General features: G+C 38.5%; 1 protein-coding gene across 1 annotated transcript in view; it reads right to left on the bottom strand.

Annotated features, from left to right (window-relative positions):
• The window catches only part of cacna1aa (calcium channel, voltage-dependent, P/Q type, alpha 1A subunit, a), a 123,340-nt gene that overhangs the window by 38,636 nt on the left and 60,159 nt on the right, over positions 1-24,545 (bottom strand). Inside the window, exons 22-39 of the mRNA XM_052131564.1 lie at positions 23,861-24,204; positions 23,616-23,754; positions 21,690-21,819; positions 21,394-21,453; positions 21,011-21,117; positions 13,640-13,651; positions 11,207-11,306; positions 10,584-10,744; positions 10,364-10,504; positions 8,992-9,193; positions 8,679-8,843; positions 8,477-8,587; positions 6,379-6,468; positions 2,470-2,586; positions 2,191-2,256; positions 2,002-2,099; positions 1,522-1,672; positions 1,272-1,399 (exon numbers count right to left, since the gene is read on the bottom strand). Coding sequence (XP_051987524.1) covers positions 1,272-1,399; positions 1,522-1,672; positions 2,002-2,099; positions 2,191-2,256; positions 2,470-2,586; positions 6,379-6,468; positions 8,477-8,587; positions 8,679-8,843; positions 8,992-9,193; positions 10,364-10,504; positions 10,584-10,744; positions 11,207-11,306; positions 13,640-13,651; positions 21,011-21,117; positions 21,394-21,453; positions 21,690-21,819; positions 23,616-23,754; positions 23,861-24,204 — 2,322 coding nt within the window. The remainder of the gene's footprint in view (positions 1-1,271; positions 1,400-1,521; positions 1,673-2,001; positions 2,100-2,190; positions 2,257-2,469; positions 2,587-6,378; positions 6,469-8,476; positions 8,588-8,678; positions 8,844-8,991; positions 9,194-10,363; positions 10,505-10,583; positions 10,745-11,206; positions 11,307-13,639; positions 13,652-21,010; positions 21,118-21,393; positions 21,454-21,689; positions 21,820-23,615; positions 23,755-23,860; positions 24,205-24,545) is intronic.

The following is a 24,545-nucleotide window of genomic DNA, read 5'->3' as shown; positions in this document are numbered from 1 at the left end:
TCATAAGGTTGTGGTGAGAATGTTTTTGTATATTGCCAGCTAGTTGGAAATATTAGGAAGTACTCCAATGTTTTTGTCAAGTCTGCATACTAAATAGGATGTATTATAAAATATTGCATGGTCTCATCTTGTTGATTTCCAGGAAGAAAATCCTTAAATTGCTAAGAAATGAACTGTAATACTGCCTAATTTGATTATGAATACATAAATACAATGACATTAGATATGTAAATACAAATTAATTTTTAAAGCTGCACTATGTAAGATTATTTGGATAAAAATGAACAAATTTCCATTATTGACTGAGTAAATCAACAATCAGTGTTCAAAACATTGTACTTACCTTACCCAGATTCACTACTGTAAGCCTATAAAAATTGTCAGGTTCGATTTGGCATGAAATCGCTGGTTTATGACGTTCATCCTTGCGTCATTGAAGTTACTGTGAATGTTTAATACGTATTTCTTCTGAAATTGACTTTTTGTTATTGTTATATTGCATATTTAAGCATATTAAATTTACATTTAATAAAGTATATTTTATCCACATCATTATTGAATCATCATTTTATATTTTTAGTTTATGTGTTATTGTGTGCATTGATTAGACATGCTATTGTAGTAACTTAGGCTGGACAATATAGTATAAAAATAATAACGTCTTCAATTGAATTGATATCAGCCTTATCATGAGTTTAACCTCTTAAATTGAAAATTGTAGTACAATTCAAAGATGAATAGTAGATTAAATACATAAATAATCTTATTAAGGTATACTAGTGGTGGCTGAGGAGAGTCGCCTGTTCTCTATTTAAAAGTGCTTTTAGTGTATTGTCAAAAAAGTGATTTAAGTGTAAAATTCATGCAAATATGTAAAAAAGAGTGTTGATTATCTTCATTAAAGCAAGTAATATTTCCGTTTCAAATGTTTATAAAATGTATAACATATTATGACTCCGGCTCCAGTCACGATCACACACAGGTGATGTCAAGGTAAACTCAAATTGGGAGATTCATCCAACAGAAAAGTGGTGACGAAACACGACTGACGTAATATATTCTTCCACAAATTGCTTGCAATTTTACATTTCAAACATAGATGTCTCTTGAGAGCACAAAGTTACGTACTGCAGCTTTGAGATTAATTCATTTACAACTTGACTATTTATGATAATGTTTCAAATTCATAAGTAGTCAGAGTATATTTAGTATATTTTATTCAAGATGGTAATGTTAAGAGATTGTGTTATGTATGTTGAATATGGACTCACCAAGCCGCTGGATCATACTCCGCCCAGATTCTCACATACTCGTCCAGGTGATGGGGACCCAAGATAGAGGAGTCACGTGTCAGGTACTCAAAATTATCCATGATCACAGCCACAAACAGATTCAGCATCTACACGTATGTAAATCACAGGTCTGAGGGGATACTCTGATAAACTGTACATTGTGCTGTTTCTTAACACTTTAAACAGAAGGGGAGGAACATAACAGAAACAGTAGCATTGTGGTTCTCACCAGAAAGGAACAGAGGAAGATGAAGGAGACAAAGTAGAGGTAGGCAAACTCGCTCCCACATTCTGCCTCCGTGTTTCCAGAGAGAGTATCACACACCTTCTTTCCTAGACATGACAGCATTATATCATGCCACGCCTCACCTGTAGCACTCCTGCAAAACAGAGTTGAACCTTTTTAACTAATGAAATTCTAAGAATTTTCAATAACATTTCCATTTGTTTGCAATTACCAGTTAAGGATTTCTTTTTGGAAATCATTCTAGTTTGGTCATGGAAAAAGTCTATTTTTTTTATTTTCAATAAAAATAATATGATACAATATGTATTTTTTCAAGCCTGTAAAGCACTATTTAAAAGTATTTCAATATTTCCAGGTTTTCTAGACTGTAGAAACTATGTGAACCACACTTAATGTAGTTGGTTACATACTAAGTATATGTAACAACACATTCAACAGACCCAGTTTGTGATGCACACACACCTGAAGAGCAACATAAGGGCCTGGAAAAAAGTCCTGAAGTTGTTGTGTAAGTTAATGGCACTCTCACTATCCTCCTCAATCGCAATGTTCCCAAACAGCTGTAAAACACAAAAAGCACTCCAGCATAAACCCACATCATATGGTCTCAGTATTTTCCGAGCAGCCTGCCACACTTTCTCACATACTCACCTGCATGCCAATGATGGCATAGATGAAGAACAGCATGGCAATGAGTAGGCACACATACGGCAGAGCCTTAACACAGTAAATAAGTAAAAATCAACAAATGTTTAATGTGAGTGAACACCAACCATCTGCTATTGTCAATCAGAGGAGAAATTTGCAGTGTAATGTCAAAATATTGTTTAAAAGACAAAAGTACAGCTGTATGCTGTCAAACACAGTCTATAAATATCTCAAAGAACAGTGTGGCGGCACACTGCTTGTGTATGTCTCTGTGTGTTTTACCTTGAAAGACTGGACAAAGGTCCAGAGCAGGATCCGTATGGTCTCACCCTGCCTGAGTAACTTAATGAGACGAGCAGCTCTGAAGAGCCTTAGAAAACTCAGATTTATGAAGTTGTTCTACAAACATAGAAGGAAAAATAGAGAGAAAGTGAGTGAGTCAAAGATTGGGGGGCAGACAGATAGAGGAGGGGTAAATTAGGAGGGGTGAAAAAGTAAAGCATGTCCATCTGAAACATTCGATTAGTGAACAAATAATAATAATAATAAAAAAAGACAAAAGCAAACAACTAAACCAATGAAGAGAAACCAGAAAACAAGAATCAAATGGCAAGACTGAACAGGCTCGGCATATCCAGTGGTGAAGAAAAGGGGAAAAGTCAGAAAGAGAGGGGAGGGCAGCAACTCATTCAAAATGATAATAAAATAAAATAAAATAAAATTGTAAAAGAGCCTAAACATAATCATTAGTGAAGGGAGTGCATAGACCCTAACTTCTTGCTTCAGTCAACCAAATGCACTGATCTTTAGATTTCAAGCTCACAGCTCAAGTGGAATCATGCCAACCCACACTAATAGCTCACAATGACCAACAGAGGGCACTAGCAAAGAAAAGGGACACGTGCTGGGTTAAAGGACAGATTGCAGTCAGGATTGCTTAACTTTTGTATTTTTGTAGCACTTTTGGCACTTTTATTAATAGTGATTGTGGGGATAGGACAGGGAATGCTCAGAACTGTACTTTACTATACAGTAAAAATCACTAATATGTTAGGGAGATTTAACATCATTTTTGTTTGAATTGTAAGATGAGAAATGACTGTTTCATGTCCTTTAGGCCGCACAGAGATACTGATACAAGGAAACAGCACTAGAATTTGGGTTTAAGGTGGACTTAACTCCCCCTACTCAATTGGCCTACTGACATTGCTAAGATGTCATCTATATGTTTGCGCATGTCTGTGTGTTGATGTTTTTTGGATGTCTGTATGACTGAAAGTGCTGTTTTTTTTAAACATAAATTCACAAATGTTTCCTATCAGAAACAAAAAAAAAGTTGAAACATGCATTTAGGAGACCTGCAGAGAATAATCTAAACTGTGTGTGTTACACAGGCATAATAAGGCAGTGTCACATTATCAGACAGGCAGGGGTGATAAGTCATCCTGACTCGAGCACATGCATCAGCATCATCATCATCATCATCATCGTCACCGTCAGCCACAGGGAAACAGATGCATTAGATGCATTATACTCCAAAAAGTAAATAAATAATATTAATTACAAACCATCTACATGTAGGTGTTGCAGAAGCATGGTTATAGCAGTATTTTTGAAGGTTGATAAAGCAACCATTGTGATTGACCAGGTCAGGTCATGGATATACACATAGAGTTTCATAGTGCATTTTGATTGGATGGAGTCATCAGAGGGCGAAGCCGCCACAAAGAAGAGTTTAAAGAAAGCATGTAAAAAAAGATAAAACAAGAAATGAATTATCATTATATATATATAATAACAAACCTGTCGTTTAAATAAAAGATAACTTATAGGTGAAAAAAAACATTTATTTTTGAAATTTTTATTTCATAACCTTTCAAAGGAGCCTGAATTGTTAGCATGCTATTTTTAATAAATACATAATTTGTCATGAATGTCTTAGAACTGGGTGTTCAGTTCTCTTACTGGATATCTAGCTAATTGTGAAGAGTTTGGTTCAAACTAAAACTAAGTAATCACTGTGTTTTAAAATCTTATTATAAAGCATTTCAGTTTATCACAATTCCAAATTAAAGACCCAATGAAATCAAAATAGTTTTCAGAAAAATGTTGTGGCTTTTAATCTGTGCAAATCTGTTTTAAGGCAATCAATACGCTATACTGAAATTAAGCTTTATTTGATTTGTTTTCTTTTTACCTCCATTTCACTTTTAAAAGAGAAGCATTTCATTTTATTTATTTAATGCAATTTTTTAAAATCACATTACAGTTCTTCTCTTCTAGCAAAATGGACCAAATATACTGATTACTAGCACAAATATTGTACAATAAACTCACTACAATAAGAATGCACCCAAAACAACCTGCCTCTAACTAGAAATAGCGAGTACTTAATCATGGTTTTGCTTAATCAAAGGTTATTTACTATTTCAAGAATGTGAAGTCCTTCAATATGTCTCGCATCTTGTTCCTGTTTCAACAGGAAATACAACCATTTCATGGGGTCTTTAATCATCTCTAATTAGAAGAAATAATAGAAGATGTCAAATTCTTAAAGTGCATGTACAACTGATAGGTGCTGATGGTCAAGAAATACACACACACACACTTGTTTTTATATCATTGTGGGGACTCTCCATACACTTATCCATGCATTTTATGGATTTTATATAGATCAATTTCTATACCTTAAACTTAACCCTAACAACCTTTTTGCATTTTAAGAAAAAAAAAAAGAAAAACAGTTCAGTATGTTTAACAATCCATTTCCCTCATGGGGACTGCTGGCTGGGCCCCACAATGTAGGTGATTTCAGGTTTTACTATCCTTGTGGGGACATTTGATTCCCAAAATGTGGTTGTAATGTTGGGGTGGGGTTAAAATGGGACAGGAGGAGGGGGGAACTGGATGAACCATCAAAGTCATATTTTAATAAAAACAGCTGCGTGTGGCTCTCTCTCTCTCTCTCTCTCCCAAACTGCTGCATCTGGCGCGTCTTTTTCCCCTCTCCTCGGCTGATTAGCCCGATATACTCTCTCTCTCACACACACACACACACACACACACACACACACACACACACACACACACACACACACACACACACACACACACACACACACACACACTTTTGTGTCATTACCCACCTGTTAAGAAACACTGTCCTAAACTATCTAAGACCATTTCAAGCAGCATTTTGTTAATCTTTATAAATATTACGCATGCAGCATTCAAGACCTCTAATGAAATTAGAGACCACAAGGAATGCTTGTACATTGAAAAATGTATTTGTCACACTGCTGGACCATTTTAAATAATCTAGTGAAAAGCAAATATGAGATTAAAACTGTAAAAAAAAAATAATAATAATAAAAAGAAACTGTGACACCTTATATATATTCATATACAATTTTCCCTAATGTCTTATAAGCTAATGAACATGTTCCATGTTAACTACCCAAATACAGTATATGTTTAACAGATTCAACAGAACATAAAAGATTTGATGGTCTTTGTATTGGTATTAGGGCTGCACAATTAATCAAATAAATAATCAAGATTACAATTACAGCTGCCACAATTAAGTAATCGAGAAAATTGTCAGTTATAGCAGTCTATAGGTCTACCCATGTTAGGTCAAACATTTCCATCTCATTTAAAAAAAACAAATTAGAATAACAGCTTTCTTTTTATGCTTCTAAGAGAGCCAAAAAGTTGACTGTTGATGTGTAGCTGGCTTAAAGAACACAGCATGCAGTTGATCCACCAAAAATAAATATTTAATGTAAATTCTATTAACCGAAATTAATCGCAATTAAAATATCAAGGGAAATAATCAACATTGACTTTTTTCAAAATCGTGCAGCCCTTACTGCAGCCCTTGTGATAGGTCTGTTTGATCTGGCTTGGGGATAAATGATGAGGCAGGAAGAGTAACAGAACCCCATCACTACTGAGCACCACTGTCTCACTGATCTGCATCACACACCAACTGGGACGATTATATAAGACTTTTAGGAGGCCCTTACACCTCAGTGAGCATGAAAAGATCCTGTTGAGAGTCTCTCTCACACACACACACATACTCACACACACATATGGAAAAACACACAAGCATACATACAGGAACACATCATCAACAAACAAACACACACACATAAGTACACACAGATGACAGCCCTTCTGCTGCACACTTACCCCTAGTTCTGTGACTAAAATATCAGTGATGCTGCCAAGCACAGTCACACAGTCGAAGATGTTCCAGGCGTCTTTGAAGTAGTTCTGTGGTAAGAGGACACAGATGTGTGTGTTAGTTGGTTTAAAGGAGGATTAGGCTTGGTGTACACACACACACACACACACACACACACACACACACACACACACACACACACACACACACACACACACACACACACACACACACACACACACACACACACACAGGCTGTGTCTAAGATTAAAGGGATAGTTCACCCAAAAATGCAAGTTATGTTATTATTTACTCACTGTCATGTTGTTCCAAATGTGAAAACTTTCTTTCTTTCATGGACTGCAAAAAGAGATGTTGAATCTTAGTCTTAGTCACCATTCACTTTCATTGCATCTTTTTTCCATACAATGAAAGTGAATGGTGACTAAGATTCAACATCTCTTTTTGCGGTCCATGAAAGAAAGAAAGTTTTCAAGTAATATAATAAATTACTTTACATTAAAAAACAAAACAATTAAATTCACAAGGTAAAATATCATAAAATGTTTAGTTGTAGTGCTTTGAATATATCAAAAGATGAATATACATTTACAAATCACTCTATTTTGTTTTTATAAGCATTTTTCATACTGTCCCAACTTTTTCATAATTGTATTACTAAAGTTTTCTGCACAAAAAACAGTCATATTTGTAAAACATGATAATTTTCCACCCTCATTCTGAAACTCTGTCAGAAATGCTCCGTTTTGGTGCTGTTTATCCTTTAAGAACTGACAGTAAACAGCCACAGTTATGATTAGCTCTCTGCTTTTCACTGACCTGCTCTTTCCTTGCCATCTCACTGCTCATCACTACTAGGCGGGCTAAGGAGCTGATATGTTAAAGTAGGCTTTAAAGTGTGGTTTTGGATGTGGATAGATACAAATGTCTACCACAGTGTGACACCACAATTTGGTGGAAGTAGAGAACAAGTCATTTTGACAGCTTGGTTTCAACAAATGTTCTTTTTGCAGAGAGGAGGTGGTTTTGGGTTCTGAAACTTACAGCATGTTTTTATAGTACAATGACCGCTTATATGTCAAAAGATCAAGGGACTTTTTATTCTTCATGTCATGAGCCCTTTAACAGAGTGTTTTGTGTGTGAAGGTACTGGTTTTAGATCCGCAATCATTGAATTGGATCCTGCCTTGTTGCCTTCTGTCCTTCATATACTGATGGTGAAGGCAACATTTTTCAGTTTTCGGACACAACCACTATAATTCACATAATTCCAGTGACCGACTGAGAGCAAAAGGAGCAAAAGATTTATTTTCACTCTCTTTCTTTTGCTCTCTTTAACCTTTTGCACTTATTCCCCCTCATGTTCTCTCTCTGCTACGGAAAGACTGGATGCCTAGAGGACTGATGGCACAGATGCTGAATATTAGGGGCTTTTGTGAGCTTGCCATGTGAGGGCCTGTAGGAAAAGAGTGCATTAGGGCCATTCTATACACCAGCTGCATGAGAACGCAGGCACCAGTGCCGAGAGCTTGAGAATTCATCCTAGACACAGCTATTTCCTTATTTAATTGTGTGTGTGTGTGTGTGTGTGTGTAACAGTTCCCCTACATCATCTTTTATTCTGCCATCATGAGTTGTCAAGGCCAATTCTCTCTCTCTCTCTCTCTCTCTCTCTTTCTCTCTCTCTCCCTCTCTCTCTCTCTCTTCATTTCTGTATCAATCTGTCTTTCTTTTTCCATTTTCCCCTCCTAATCACATCAGTGTGCCCTACAGCTTCCTATCTTCATGTGCATCTCCTGCCAGCTTGACTTCTAGCTGACTACAACCATTTCTTCCTTTTTGTGGCACATTTCCATGTCCCAGCACTTTTTTTCCATCTTCTTCAGAATGCTACTGCTTTGATCTCTCTCCTCTCTCTCACACTCTATCTCTTTGTAAATCTGCCTGTGCAACATTCGTTCTGATCTCTACGATTTTTTCTCCCATTCCATCAGTCTTGTTTCCAGCATGGTACAGAAATCAGGTACATACGCACATACATACATTCAATTTAGCATAAGAAAACTTTACACTCACCAGTGCTCCAAAAGCAATGATCTTCAGTATACACTCCATGGAGAAAAGGGAGGTGAACACTATATTCAGGTTGGCTAACACGCCTTCATAGGTTAGTGTAGCTCCATCATACTAAACACAAAATATGTAAACACACTTTCAAACTAAATGAAACACATTCACACCAAAAATGTATGCTCTCATGTGTTCTAAGGAGCCACACCTTCATCATAAGGACAATGGTGTTGAGCGCAATCAATGCCATGATGGTGTATTCAAATGGAGGAGACACCACAAACTCCCACATGCGATACTGGAATGTTTGCTTATTTTGGGGCATGTGACGTGTCAGCGGCTTGGCGTTGATGGCAAAGTCTATACATGCTCTCTGAAAACAGAACAGATACAATGAGGTTAGGAAACAACAAACATCTGACATGATGTACCTGAAAAATGAGATAAATCCCAGTGATATGCATAAAAATTAGCTAAACTGATCTTGTGCCTGTAAAATTTCTGTCCACTATGTCTTTCACCTCATTTTTTTCCAGACTGTAATCCTCCATCATCTTGTCTCCTTGCTCCTGGAAGGTGATGATTATAAGAGCTACGAAAATGTTGACGAAGAAAAATGGGAAGACCACGAAGTACACCACGTAAAAGATGGACATTTCCATCCGGTAACCTGGGCTAGGGCCCTGATTCTCGTAGGTCGCATCCACTGAATGTTTCAGCACCCTGGAGAGCAGTGAGAACATGAGGCATTTGTTGATTTGCTGCAGTGTGGTACTACAAATTAAAGCTACACTATGTAATTTATTTTATAAAAAAAATTACATAATGGTATTAATGAGAGAGTACAACAAAAATCCATCTTCCAATCCATGTCATTACCCAAATACACTTTGATAAACCTATAATAATAATTTATATTTTAGAGCTGTTGGGATGGATTTAGCAGGAAATTGAATACATATGTAATTCGCCCGTGCGTGTTAACGTCATATCCGTACACAGAGAACATAAGCTCCGGCTTCTGTAGCACGTGTCTGGTGTGGGAGAAGCTGATGCTGAAAGTTTGTCGTCACAATGAACAAGAAAAATTAGCCATGGATCATTCAAAACAGCAAACATTCAGGAACGGGAATCACCGGTTGTAAAAACAAAGAAACCCCGAACAGAGCAGAGTCTACAAGCAAAAATGGAAAGTCCATAATAAAAGCCAAATCAACATCAGCTTGGCTTTTCAGAGGTGCCGACAACACACCCAGAGATGACTTTTTTTATTGATATGTATAACAGGGGGGATTCAAATGGGAAAGGAGGAGGTGGGAACCGGATGAAACATCAAAGTAATACTTGAATAAAAACTTAAACAAAAAAACATAAACATAAATACACACAGCAGCTGCGTGTGGCTTTCTCTCTCCTGAACTGCTGCATCTGGCTCGTCTTTATCCCTCTACTCAGCTGATTAGCCTGATTGATTAGCTGTTTAGTCTTTATCCCTCCTACTCATCACACTCCTTTGCCTCAGGCCGGGGAACCCCCACCATGATGTATACCCCCCCTCCCTTCGCCCTATCCGAGGTTTCCTAGCGTAGCTTTAAATCTTTTAGTTCATTGTACAAAGTTCTTGCATATACCCTGCTGAAATAAAAATTAACCAGTCTAAGTTGGTTTTAGCTGGTTTATGATGTTCTAACTGGTCTCCTAGCCTGACCAGCTTACAAGTACCCAAAACCCTTCTTAAACAATTATCAGCCTGACCAGCCTGGCCAAATAGGTAGACAATCCAACCCTCATAAACCAGCCTGGCTTGAACTGTTTTTATTTACTAAAACATTTAAATTAAATTTAAATAGTTTAAATGTCTCTTTTCATCTAGGAATTGAGATGTTTACTTACTGCGGCCACCCCTCTCCCGTGGAAACTGTGAAGAGGGTGAGAAGGGCCCAGAGCACATTGTCGTAGTGGAAATCGTACTTCTTCCATTCCCGCTTCTGCGCCCTCACTTCGTTATCTCTCTCATAGACAAGATACTCGCCCCTAACAACATCATAACATGTCAGAAAAACATGCCAGTGTCTTTGTCCGTCAATGTGTTTGTGTGTGTGTTTTCTCTCACCTGCAATCGCGCTCAAGCTCCTTGGATTCATCAGTACAGTAGAAGAAGCGGCCCTTAAAGAGCTGCACAGCCACCACAGCGAAGATGAACATGAACAGCATGTAGACAATGAGGATGTTCAAAACGTTCTTTAGAGAGTTCACCACACAATCAAAGACAGCCTGAAAACAGGAAAAAATAGTGAAGAAACAAGGAAAATTTTAATGAACAAGAAAAGTTTAATAAAGCTAACAGCCAACAATAAACAACAACACAAGCGGAACCTGAAATAGATGCAACCGGAAACTGGACAAAATCAAAAAGAGCCCAGACAGGTACAGAAAGAAAACAGATTAAACAGAACATTAAGCCCCATTCAGTACCAAAACACAATCCGACACACCTTGAAAATGTACAAAAACAGTTAAATAAAGCAAAGAATCAACAGTGAAAACACTTTGACAAAACAAAACAAAACAAATTAAAATGCAACTTGAAAACAGACAAAACAATCAAAAACAGCATGGTTAAATACCTAACAAAAAAGAAACATAGCCCATGTACTGTAAAGACAAAACACAAAAACAAATCTCAGTCAACACAGAGAGAAAACACATTGAAACACACATGTGAGGTCCCAGTACCTTCAGTTTGGGCAGACGCTTGATGGTTTTCAGAGGCCGCAATACTCTGAGCACACGCAGGGACTTGATGGTACTGATGTCTTTCCCTTTGCTGCTTCCTCTGCAGATTAACAGGAACACACACAAACAATTAAACCAGCTGGAAAGTGAAACGGCAGCAGGTGGTTGGCAAAATGGGTAATTGATCTTGCACGAACACGATTTAGGAGTGAGTTAGTAGTTCTGGCTGTTAAAACAATGAAACATGCCTGCTACTTTCACTCATTTATTCTCAGCCAATCGTCATCACTGTGTCTCCTCACTGAGAAAGTAGCTTGCTGTTACCAGACAAGCCCATCTCATAGTACATAGGATGGACACCTTCTAAGCACATGCACACAATCTTTCTCTCTCTCTCTCTCTTTCTGTCCCTCACACACACACACACACACACACACTCAGGCGCTGTGGTGCAGCAATCATTATGAGGACTATCCGAAGACATAATATATATTCTATCCCCTAACCCTAACCGTACCCCTAAACCTAACCCTCGCAAAAAACTTTCTGCATTTTTACATTTTCAATAAAACATCATTTAGTATGTTTTTTTTAAGCGATTTGAGTTATGGGAACACTAGAAATGTCCTCATAAACCACATTTATAGCAAAATACCCTTTCATTTACCAGTTTGTACCCTAAAAAAAGTCCTCGTAAACCATTTAAACCTGCTCACACACACACACACACACACACACACACATTTGCTAGTGTGGCTCATGCTGTATTGAAAACTATCATCGCACAGTGGATCTAATATCCACTGAACTGTCTTTGCCCATGCTGTTACTAACACTGTACCTTTTTTTGCAAGAAACAATGGTTTGTTCTTTGCATGAAACATGGACAACAAAGCAGACTCAGGCATCTCCGCAGTAGAAATGCCCAGCCAAACCTCTTTCTTTTTTTTTGGTTGTCCATTGGCAAACACATAAGGGATCTGAAAACACATATCCACTGACTCCAGAGGCAAGGACCTTCTAGAAATTAGCTAGTCCGTTATACAGTATACCCTGCTGAAACAAAACATTTTGCTGGTCACATGCCTACAGTATATTGTGTTTGGGATGCTGGTCTCAGCATACAGTAGGATGTAGGTATGCTGTTTTCCCCAACAGTCCTCTTAACTACCTTAACCAGCAAGACTTCCTTGGTCAACCAGCTTCACCAGCTAGGTTTTGCAGGTAAACCAGCTAGGTTTAGATGTTCCACAATCTAAACCAGCACCAAACTAGCACTAACCAGCCTAGACCACCATGGGAATCTATGCTGGTCTAAGCTGGTCTTTTTTTTTCATCAGGAAACACACAAATTGGCTTGTTACACACTATTGCGTGAAACACCCTAAAGCTAATAAATATGAAGGCTTTCCTACATTTTCAGAATTTGCAAGTTGCTCCTGTGTTAAAACAGGCCAGCCATCCACCATATGCGTGTTCAGCTATGGAAGGCAGATGTGCAACTAGTGACAAGCAAGCTAAATGCAAAGTCTTTGGTCTGCACCTAGCACTAAACTATGTAAATTAGATGTTGTACAATGAATTACTCAATACATTACACCTCAGCAACACCTACGCCTGAAAAGCGTAATGGTGCAAATAACTTTGAATATATTGAATGAGGCCAAAATCTAAAACCTCACTAGAGGTTCAAAATCAAATTTCAACCTGAAAATAAAAAAAAGTTTGAGAATTTAACATTTTTTTTAATAAAGAAACCATATGACATAAAATGACCATGTTTTGTATGAAAGGTGAGATTTTCTTGATTTCACTGAGGCACACAGATGCTATTTTGCAGTAGGCAAAATGTGCTTACACAATGTCAAGCATAATCAAGCACCCATCAAATCAGTGCTGTTAAAGTGAGAGGTTAAGAGGTGACAAACCCCTCACACCCCCCATCAGCCCTAAGTACTATGTGGAATGAATGATCCTGAGCATCCACAGTCAGTTAAAAGGATAGTTTGCTCCAAGAATAAAAATATTGTAATTATTTAGTAACACTCATGTTGCTCCAATCCTGTATGACTTTTGTTTCTTTCTAGGAAAACTAAAGGAGAGGTTAGACAGTTTGTTAATCTTAGTCACCTTTCACATTCATTGTATCTTTTGACTGAGGCCGTAATTCTGCCTAACATCTCCTTTTGTGTTCCACGGAAGAAAGTCATATTAGTTGTGAACAACATAAAGATGAGTAAAAGATGAACTATCCCTTTAACACAGCAACACTGACAGAAAAAAGAGATGGGCAACTTACAGATAGACATAGAGACAAATCCAAAAAAGAAAGAGAGGAAGGCTGTGTACTTGGCAGGACAAGCATAAAGAGCATAAAGGGGGAAGTAGGGTGAGAGAGAGAGAGAGCGAGAGCGAGAGAGAGAAAGACATTACCCGCTGCCGCCACTGTAGGTGTGAGCAGTTGAAGAAATGAGAGCGGAATCATACACATACACACACACACACACACACACACACACACATACGCACAAAAACATGGAGAGAAAGGGAGTTTGAAGGAAGAAATACATTAATATGAGACATACATACAGTACAAAGAGAAAAATAAAGGATGCAAGCCTGTGAATTTTTAGATCTGTGCATGCCTGCAGATAAATCTCAGATATATTTGTTTGCACTTACCAAATTACTTAACTTACAAAACCTTCATCAATATTTAAGCTACACCAGGATGACTAAATAAAACACAGATGCACTATCACACACAAAACTATTTTAGATATAAGTTTTGGAAAACATGCATTGCCATTCTGCATGTGATTTTGTTGCTATGGTGACAGTTTTGGGAGCTAGTTGCCATGCCTCCTTGTTTGTTTTGATATGATGATCCAGTGCTTTAGAGATCATACTGTCACATGGCATACAACAATATGTCACATGACATAGTCATATGACCATAAACAGTTTTCCAGCAGGGCAATAATGGAGACCTGTAGCTCTGCTGGAGTCTGTAATTAACACAGATTTGTTCTTTAAGCATATTACAGGCTGTAATTTACAGCACTAAATTGCATATGGTTTTGAAATAAACTAGTGCTTATAATGTAAAAACCTTAAAGGTGATGTGTGAAAAAACAGGTAAATGTGCAGGGACAACAGTAAGTGAGCCACTCGTTGCAGCAGATTACGTTAATACAGTCAGTAAATACAGTATTGACACATATATTACCATATAGCATGTAATGTAACGTTTTGATATAATTACGTTAAGTACTTGAACTTGCTGAACAAGTTAACTTGGTAGGATCATTTGTAAGATTGCTAACCATAGAAAATGCATGATGGAATGTTAGCATTTAGCATTCTAACTGACAACAAAAAGAGAAACATTTAATTTGGCCATTTGTTGTTTTGGTTATATCATGTGATATGTCTCACACACACACACACACACACACACACACACACACACACACACACACACACACACACACACACACACACACACACACACACACACACAAACACACACACACACACAAAACAACATTGATTGATGTATACACACCATTAAGACTACATTCATGTGGGATTTCTAATCAGGCACTGAGTAGTTAAATGACATGAAATCGCTTCAGTTCAAGTGGGACAGGATTCCATGGGGAGACCAAAGCCTTCAAGGTTAGCAAATGAATGCATAATGCTGCAATACACTGACAAAGTTACCAAAGGCCGTTCTTTTTGAATGGATGTCTATGAAGGAGATGCTTGAGTACGCTTTTGTGAGGAAACAGCTCATCATTTAATGAACTGGCACAGCGACACTGACTCAACAAACGGTGTTTGTTAAGGAAGGCGCTATTTGTTTATTCGACCAGTGGCAGACAGGGGGAGTGTTTGGGTCATTTGCAATTCTGTTTGGTGAAGGAAGTGGTGCAGAAATTACACACTTCACCTTTAAAATAAAATATTCAAATATTTAGTTCCTATGTTAAAATCCACCTCTCTTCTGCATCATAAACACCAGGACCAAAAAAAAAAAAAAAAGACTTCCAGCAGGCCCAAATCTGATGTGAGCTAAGGCAGTTCACATGGCTAAAAAGGGTTTGTCAAACAGGCTCAAATCTAGAAAGAAACAGTGCGGCATAAACACACACAGACTTTCTAGAAAACATCTCTCTTTGGCATTGTGCTACTATGGCACAATGCTATCTCTTGTCATCCTCTGGAGATGCTCTCAGTCAATCACATCTGTATAAAGGAGCTTGGACTGAGCTGAGTATATCTATTACCAATGCCACTAACTTATCAATCATGCTAAATGTCCAAAAATATGCAGTACATCTGTCCTATTGGAACATGTCTTTTTTGCCAATCATGTCATTTTTACCTGCTTAAAAGGTGTATATTATGCAGGGATAAAAGAAGTCTAAGTTTATGTAGAGAACATAGTATTTTAAATGGACCATCAAGAAAAAAAAAAGTCATAATAATAACATATGAGAAAGTATCGACATATATAAAATCCTTTGTCCACAATTTCAATTATGGCTGGTGGAATGCAAAATGTACGTACACTACATGGCCAAAAGCATGTGGAAACCAAATACCACATCCATATCTGCTTGCAAAACATTAAATTGTATGACCATGAGCATTAATATGGAGTAGGCCCTTCAAATTACGGTTAAAACATCTTTCACTCTTTTCAGAAGGTTTCCAGAAGATGCTGAAACAAGGCAGTAGGGATTTACTTTCATTGAGACAAAAAAGCAAAAGTGAGGTAAAGGCGCCAATTTTAGTTCATCTCAAAGGTGTTCAGATCTGGACTTTGTGCAGGCCAGTCAAGTTATTCCACAACAGACTCAGTAAATAATTTCTTTATAGACCTTGCCTTGTGCACTAGGGCATTATCATGCAGAAACAGAAAATGAATGCCCCACACTACAAACATTTTTTGGAGAATCTACATGGATGTATGCTTGATTTTATGCACATGTTAGTATTTGGTGTTGCTGGAATAGCCAAAACATTCATTTTGAATGGGGGTGTCCACATACTTTTTGCCAAGTAATACAGCATACAGAAGGGCAAAACAGACTTCTGGCATAAGGTTCTTGTAACTATGCAGTCCCTCAGAACTCTTTCTCTCTCTCTCACCAGACAATAAATGACTGCCTAATTGGATATTGCGTTCATCAAAATGGTGATACTCATCTCAGTTGGAAAGTGCCCTTCTAGGAGGTGAGCAGTTTAATTGGTTGTAATCCTGTTATTGTGTTATGTTTCTGGGCATGGACCCTGTCCAGACCTAAGAGGTCTTAATGCATTCTGTGTTGTCTTGTTTCACTGCTTTACATGAGCAGCCCAGCATAAGAGATCTGAATTTATATCTGTCTATGTAGACCATCACTTGGCATTTCCTCTATGCCTCCTAAACCAGCTACGAAGTACTTTGCAATTAAAATGGGTCTAATCTTGTTATTTTTATCAAGTCCAGTCCTAGTGGTGAGGTTCCTGGGGGTTGAGAGCATTTTGTCTGCTGCAAATCGGTCATTTCACACTCACAGGTTGTTGGAAAAATTGGCTGATGCAGAAACAAGAGAAATACATGTACACATAGACACAAATACGTATGTTAACACATTTAGGTGTCCACATACTGTAGAATGTACCAAGAGTCGATATTGAGTTGCTGCAGCTGGCTAAAGAATGACATGACTTCAGCTTTGGCATGTGTCCTATGTGTGTGGGAGCTGGTGAGAGGATATTTGGACGGACAATTGGACAGACAGATCAGTCTAAAGAGGGAGGGGACAGGCATGTGATGAGCAGGACAGGCAATAAGAGCAAACAGAGGAGAAAGGGAAAGAGACATTACCCCTCTCCTTCCCCACTGACTCCTCCGCTTTAAGTGTTGAGAGATTCAGAGACAGCAAGACAGAGACAGACAGAGACACATATAAAGACAAAACAAACACACACACACGCATGCACAGAAAAATGCACAGGAAATGGGGTTTTTGAAGTTGGAAAAACATCAATATGAGAAAAATCCTAGTTTGTTAATATGTGGACACCTAATCTAGTGTAAACACAATACAAATACAAATAGACAAAAAATTAGGGCTGTCAATTCATTAAAAATGTTATTGAATAAATTACATGATATGCAGATTAATTAATCAAATAAATTATATCGCAAATAATTGCATATACGGTATTATAGTATTATAATTAGTATATTATTAAGTATTTGCTGAGAAAAGTCCCTGAAAAAAGATAAAACAAAGACATCATTGTGGCAGATGAGTGAAGCATTGGACAGACAAAAAGTACAAAAAAACGACTTTAGAAGTCAATATATTTCAACATCACTGAACATATGCCTATCACTAGCCTACATTCCACAGTCATTTGTTTTGCAATCAAATTTGTCAATCTGGTTAGGGGTCATTCTTACAGGGCACATTCTTGCATTTTGTTAGTGCTCTTTTGTAATTGTTTGTGAGTTTACATAAACATCACATTGACTTATTTGGCTGTTTGTTGATTTATTTATGTATTTTTTATTATTATGTACTGGACTTGGACATTGACACCAAGGGATCTGGATGTAACACCATTTAAATCAATAGTTTTCAGTTACCAATATCATTGTAGAAATTCACTATTCACATTCAGCCATGATTCATTTAATTCATTTAATAACACAGCTGTAACTATGATTAAGCAAGTATTTGGCTGGTCATGAGGAGCCTCTTTTCATGTAAAATAAATAAGCTGTTGTAAGGATATGTCCTATGTAAACAGCTCCTTAATGCACCTATTGACCTGTTTCAAGACACTCTTATTTTTTATTTTGTTGTCACCATATTTGTGACCATCAGCAGAAGGAAACAATGGCTGAGAATGAAAAAAAACACCCTTGTAACGACAACAAGAAAAACAAAAACAAGTCCCAGGGGTCCTAAGTCAGAGCAAAAGTTGACAAATTAGATTTTTTCCATGATTCATCTATGTATGCCGGCAAGTCTGATGTGTGACCGCCAAGTACACACGCCTACTGGTACATCATCATAAAAATCTCTTTTTTAGTTAGTTACAAATGTTTTTGTGATGTTTTCTGCTCTGATTTGGTCACAATATTACAAAACATTGTAATGTATTGATCCCATCTGAATGAATGTAAGAGCTGCTTTTAACTCATGAAGAATAGACAGAAAGCAACCGAGGCGAGCCCACCTATGCTAGATTTGCTGGAGTTTAACTAATATGTTGTCATGCATTTTACATTTACATTTATGCATTTGGCAGACACTTTTATCCAAAGCGACTTACAGTGCACTTATTACAGGGACAATCCCCCCAGAGCAACCTGGATTAAGTGTCTTGCTCAAGGACACAATGGTGGTGGCTGTGGGGATCGAACCAGCAACCTTCTGATTAACAGTTATGTGCTTTAGCCCACTACACCACCATCACTTTTAAAATTGGTCTCTTTTGGAGCTTAGCTAGTTCAAAAGTTAATTTAGAGACAAGTTAGTTTAAAAATATACATCATGTTCCCTATCAAATTGCTGTGATTTATTGAATATCATTAGTATATTCACAATAAATATATAGCTTACTGTTTACTGACTATAGTGCTTTTTTATTTATTGAAATGTATTATAATTATCACATACCTTTACAGTCTAGGTGTTGTGAATTTAACATCGTCCTATGTGCATTTTCAGTTTCGTTGTATCTGACTTGATTATGTTATAAATATAGTTGACACATGCACAGGTAGCTGACATGTCTGAATAAATGAACAGAAAACAAGTGTTTCATCACTCCTCTCCCCCTTCACTGCTTGACTCTGGCGAAATAACCTGAGCTGTACTCTTTTTGTGCTGCCTGCTCTATGTAAGTTTGCGTTGTGGAGGTATGTTGCCATTAGTTTGTTGCATGTATGTCAAGGGACATGTTTATATGTGTTCTTTTTTTAATTATTATAATAAACATGTTAAATTGACAGCCCTAAAAAATACATACACAATACAAAACAAGCATGCACAGATACACACAAATACAAGGAGTCACTCCCTGAAATTGAGTAAACGGTTAAAACACAGACTGAAGAGAAAGCACATGTATGGGAACTGTTCCCACGCTCACTGCCAGGGAGCGCCACAGTCACCCCAGAGCGCCTGCCGTTCTGAGCGCTCTCCAGCTGTGTGAAGAGAGAGGGAGGGAGGGAGAGAAATGAAAACAGGAGAATCTAGTAATGATAGGAAGAAGTGGGATAGATTCATAAGGCAAAGACAGACATATCCAAATGACTATATTCTAATAAGAACTCATTTCTACTTATTTCATGCCAGAGCAAAAGGAGGTGAGTGCAAATGGGGGTGGGATTAGTGGTTCTTCTATAAGAAAACCATGCTGGGAAGAATTATCAATGCTGTTTGCAAGCTCTATGTTTTTCCTCCCAACCAATGTTCTACTCTCTTGCAGTGTTGCATGGAGTTTTAATGTGGAAAATGTTTATAGCTGTTCAGGGACTGATAAAGATGCACATTAACACATGCACATGATCATATAATATTACCAATTCAAAGCATTCAGATTCTGGTATTTTAGGAAGAAAAACGATTGATCTGAGATCATATTTCTTCCATTCATGCTTGCATTTCAGGTTTTGTGCCTAGTTGCTTCTATTCCAGAATCCTCTCACATGTTCCTTACTAAGCCTGGATCTAAAAAACAACCATTCACATGCATTTCTTCCAGTTTTATAAAGACAGATCCACCTTTCTATAGGGTAGCACCTGCAGCTCTGCATGGCTAAAGGATCATTCAAAATTAGAGTTTGAAGTTTATCTTTAACAAGGTCCCTCACCATTTTGGTCCAACCCTCACAGATTGAGCAGCACATTTCAGCACGGATTGCTTTATGAACCCTACTGGGCCCAAATGCAAACCAGCAAGCCATGAGTAAACATTGTTACTCATTTCTCATGCAAAGAGGTTAGCCAATCATAACAGGGGTCAGTTACATACAATATAAAAAAGTATCAAAAACAGTCTGGAAAATAATCAAGTAACACTAACTATGACTAGTTTTGATGCAAAAACCAACCAACCAACAAACAAACAAACAAACAAAAAACAGTGTTGGGTGTATGATATGGCCCCTTGAATACTGCTCTTTTGTCTATCATTTCTTAAAGCTGGGTAGTTAGGGTAGAAGATTGAGAGTGGAAATACCTGAGGTGTGTGAGGCAGGATGCTCCAGAGAGTCCTGGGCACTAAAGGGTTACAGGTGCCCAGGCAGGGTTATCACCCTCATGGAAATGGGCCCAAGTGCACCCACTGGGTAGGCACTGGGCAAAACACAGTGCATGGTAGGCAGGGCAGGGTAGGGTAGGGAACTGGCACAGAGTTTGGAGATGTAGTGATAAACTGGGGCTGAATGTGGGGAGGGGCAAGAGCAGGAAAGGAAGGTGGTAAAGATTTGCCAAACGCTGGGGAAGGAAGGAAAGATGAAGGAAAAGATAAGGAAAAACAATGAGATAAAATAGAGAAAATGAAAGAAGGAATGAGAGAGAGAGAGAGAGAGAGAGAGAGAGAGAGAGAGAGAGAGAGAGTGATGGGCTTTATGGGTAGCAGGCTGGCGCTCCAGGGTGGCGGAGAGCTGTGCTGACTGCACTGAGGCGTTTGACCTGTAGGGAGCAGATGGGGAAGGACAAGGCGTGGCAGCAAGCAGGGGAGGAGAGAGGGCTGAGGCATGAACGCTGGGGCCTGGATGACACTTACGAGAAGGCGAACGCCACCAGGGCACCACTAACCACTATAAAGTCCAGGATGTTCCATAAGTCACGGAAATATGAGCCTTGATGAAGAACAAGACCTAAATCCACCATCTGAAATGCAGAAAGTAAACATGCAAATAATAAATGCATAATATGTTCAGGCACTTAAAAAATAAATCTCTTTTAAATTCCATTATTACAGTTGTATTAAGTGGAGCAGTGGCAATGATCTTAAAATCATTGTCATCTTGAAAAGAGTGCAAAAACTATTTCAGATTCCTGTGTAACACAAGGCTGACTCCACTCAACAAATTAGTGTAATCTATATAAGTACAATGTGTAAAGAATGGTCACAGCCTAGGCTGCTATGGAGGACAGAATGTGTACCTTAATGAGCATCTCAAAGGTGAAAACACCTGTGAAAACATAGTCAAAGTAGCGCAGGACCTGAAAACGCAAATGAGAAATGCAGTATTAGAACTCAGCAAGAAAACTGAGGATGAATCAACATGATTAAAAGATGCAAAAATGGATGAAAAGACACATAGATGGGGGGTTGGGGGGTGGATGGATGGATGAAATGGCTACTAGTTAAAATCACAAATATGGACTGAACCACATTGTACCACAGTGAACAGACCTAAATGGGGACTGGCATGGATTGATGTGTAGGACTGACTCACATTGTTGCGGGGGGATTCCGGCCAGACGGGGTCTTCTGCAGCCAGGGCAATACTGCTCATCGCAATGACCAGCAGAATACACATCTCAAAATATCTGAGTGTCACGATATAGTGGCACAACCTCCGAAACCTTAAATGTTTCACACACAAGTTCATAAAAGCTTAAAAACTTAGAATAAGAACATTTAAAATATACACTCACCTAAAGGATTATTAGGAACACCATACTAATACTGTGTTTGACCCCCTTTCGCCTTCAGAACTGCCTTAATTATACGTGGCATTGATTCAACAAGGTGCTGAAAGCATTCTTTAGAAATGTTGTCCCATATTGATAGGATAGCATCTTGCAGTTGATGGAGATTTGTGGGATGCATATCCAGGGCACGAAGCTCCCGTTCCACCACATCCCAAAGATGCTCTATTGGGTTGAGATCTGGTGACTGTGGGGGACATTTTAGTACAGTGAACTCATTGTCATGTTCAAGAAACCAATTTGAAATGATTCGAGCTTTGTGACACGGTGCATTATCCTGCTGGAAGTAGCCATCAGAGGATGGGTACATGGTGGCCATAAAGGGATGGACATGGTCAGAAACAATGCTCAGGTAGGCCGTGGCATTTAAACGATGCCCAGTTGGCACTAAGTGGCCTAAAGTGTGCCAAGAAAACATCCCCCACACCATTCCACCACCACCAAAGCCTGCACAGTGGTAACAAGGCATGATGGATCCATGTTCTCATTCTGTTTACGCCAAATTCTGACTCTACCATCTGAATGTCTCAACAGAAATCGAGACTCATCAGACCAGGCAACATTTTTCCAGTCTTCAACTGTCCAATTTTGGTGAGCTCTTGCAAATTGTAGCCTCTTTTTCCTATTTGTAGTGGAGATGAGTGGTACCCGGTGGGGTCTTCTGCTGTTGTAGCCCATCCACCTCAAGGTTGTGCATGTTGCGGCTTCACAAATGCTTTGCTGCATACCTCGGTTGTAACGAGTGGTTATTTCAGGCAAAGTTGCTCTTCTATCAGCTTGAATCAGGCGGCCCATTCTCCTCTGACCTCTAGCATTAACAAGGCATTTTTGCCCACAGGACTGCCGCATACTGGATGTTTTTCCCTTTTCACACCGTTCTTGTAAACCCTAGAAATGGTTGTGCGTGAAAATCCTAGTAACTGAGCAGATTGTGAAATAGTCAGACCGGCCCGTCTGGCACCAACAACCATGCCACGCTCAAAATTGCTTAAATCACCTTTCTTTTCCATTCTGACATTCAGTTTGGAGTTCAGGAGATTGTCTTGACCAGGACCACACCCCTAAATGCATTGAAGCAACTGCCATGTGATTGGTTGATTAGATAATTACATTAATGAGAAATTGAACAGGTGTTCCTAATAATCCTTTAGGTGAGTGTAAATAAAATGTTAATAACAACTAATATAGAAAAGGTCAACGTGAAATTGTGCTCACAAGCCATATTCATTTCATAATCTGTAATATTTCAGAGAGAAACAGGGTATTCCATGACAAAAAAGTAGGACAAGACTTTATTTTATCCATCACAAATTAACTGGACCCAGTTTTATACAAGTATGAAGTCAGGTGGTTGGTAGGTTGGGGTTGAAAACAAATATGGATTGGTGACATCAGCAAAAAAGGGAAAGTCGTTTCAGAGGCAGAGCTAGTTATTAAATATATTTACTGTACAATTAAAGATTACAAAGAGAAACATTTTTTATAATGTGCACAGATGAAATATGCACAAATAAGATCAGGGACATGTATTGTGTAAGTAAACAGGGTCCATTTTAATTTCATGTTGACTTTCTTGCAGTTGAATTTCAACTGCAAGAACCATAGTGGAAGGACTGATAGCTTGGGCTGGAAGTTGATGACAAGTGTAACAAAGTTGACTATGTACTCACGGGTTGGTGGTAGACAGGATGAACATTGAGGTGAAGGGTGGCATGGGCTTAGGCCCTCCATCATTTTTAACATCATCATCATCGTCACCCTTGGTATCTTCTTTCTTGGGCAGGGGCTCAGTGTTGGCATTCTTATTGACTGTGAAGTGGTACGAAAGGGAATCAACAAGGTCAGAAAGATAGTTCAACAATCAAAAACTGTAGCACTTATCCTCTTGTACTATCTCCCTATTTCTTTCTCTCACCCTGTAGGATGGCATTACTGGAGGGGAACATGGGTGGAATGTCTACAGCAGTGTAATCGGGTGTCATGCCCAGGTTACCAGTGCTAGAAACATTAGCAATGGTAGACGAAGGGTTGGTAAGAATGAGGCTGCTCTCAGTTCCAGTGTGAGCCAGGCCGGCAGTGTGGGCACTGTTGGCCAGGTTGAGCAGACTATCATGTGGGGTGGAGTTACTAGGCGGTTGAGTGGCGAGCTTGTTGTTCATGGCGTTGTCTAGGTCCTCACTGTATTGACTGTCCTGTCTGGACAGAGTCTTCTGAATGGGGCGGGTTGTGGAGAGAGTGGGGCCACTCCCATGACCATCCCTGAAGAAAGAAGAGAAAGAGATAAAAAAAAAGTTTAAAACAGTTTTTTATGATATTCTGAAGGGAATTCATCAAGAAGGAATTGCACCCGCTGATAGCATAATATTTTGCACACACTGTCTGTGTAGTTTTAGCCAAAAAAAAAATCCTTTTGTGTTCCACAGAAGTTGTTTGGAGTGAAATTAGGGTGAGTATTTAATGATAGAATTTTAATTTTGGATTAACTAATTCTTTAATTTACATACTCATGGAGCAGCACTATATGAGCACATTTAGTGTCTAAACTGGATGATGGATGGATAGTGAATCAGATGCGGGTTTTTGTGCTGCTATACCACAAA

The sequence above is a fragment of the Xyrauchen texanus genome, chromosome 8 (genome assembly GCF_025860055.1).
Source record: "Xyrauchen texanus isolate HMW12.3.18 chromosome 8, RBS_HiC_50CHRs, whole genome shotgun sequence".
NCBI classification, from domain to species: domain Eukaryota; kingdom Metazoa; phylum Chordata; class Actinopteri; order Cypriniformes; family Catostomidae; genus Xyrauchen; species Xyrauchen texanus.
This window is presented reverse-complemented; position numbering and strand designations above follow the sequence as displayed.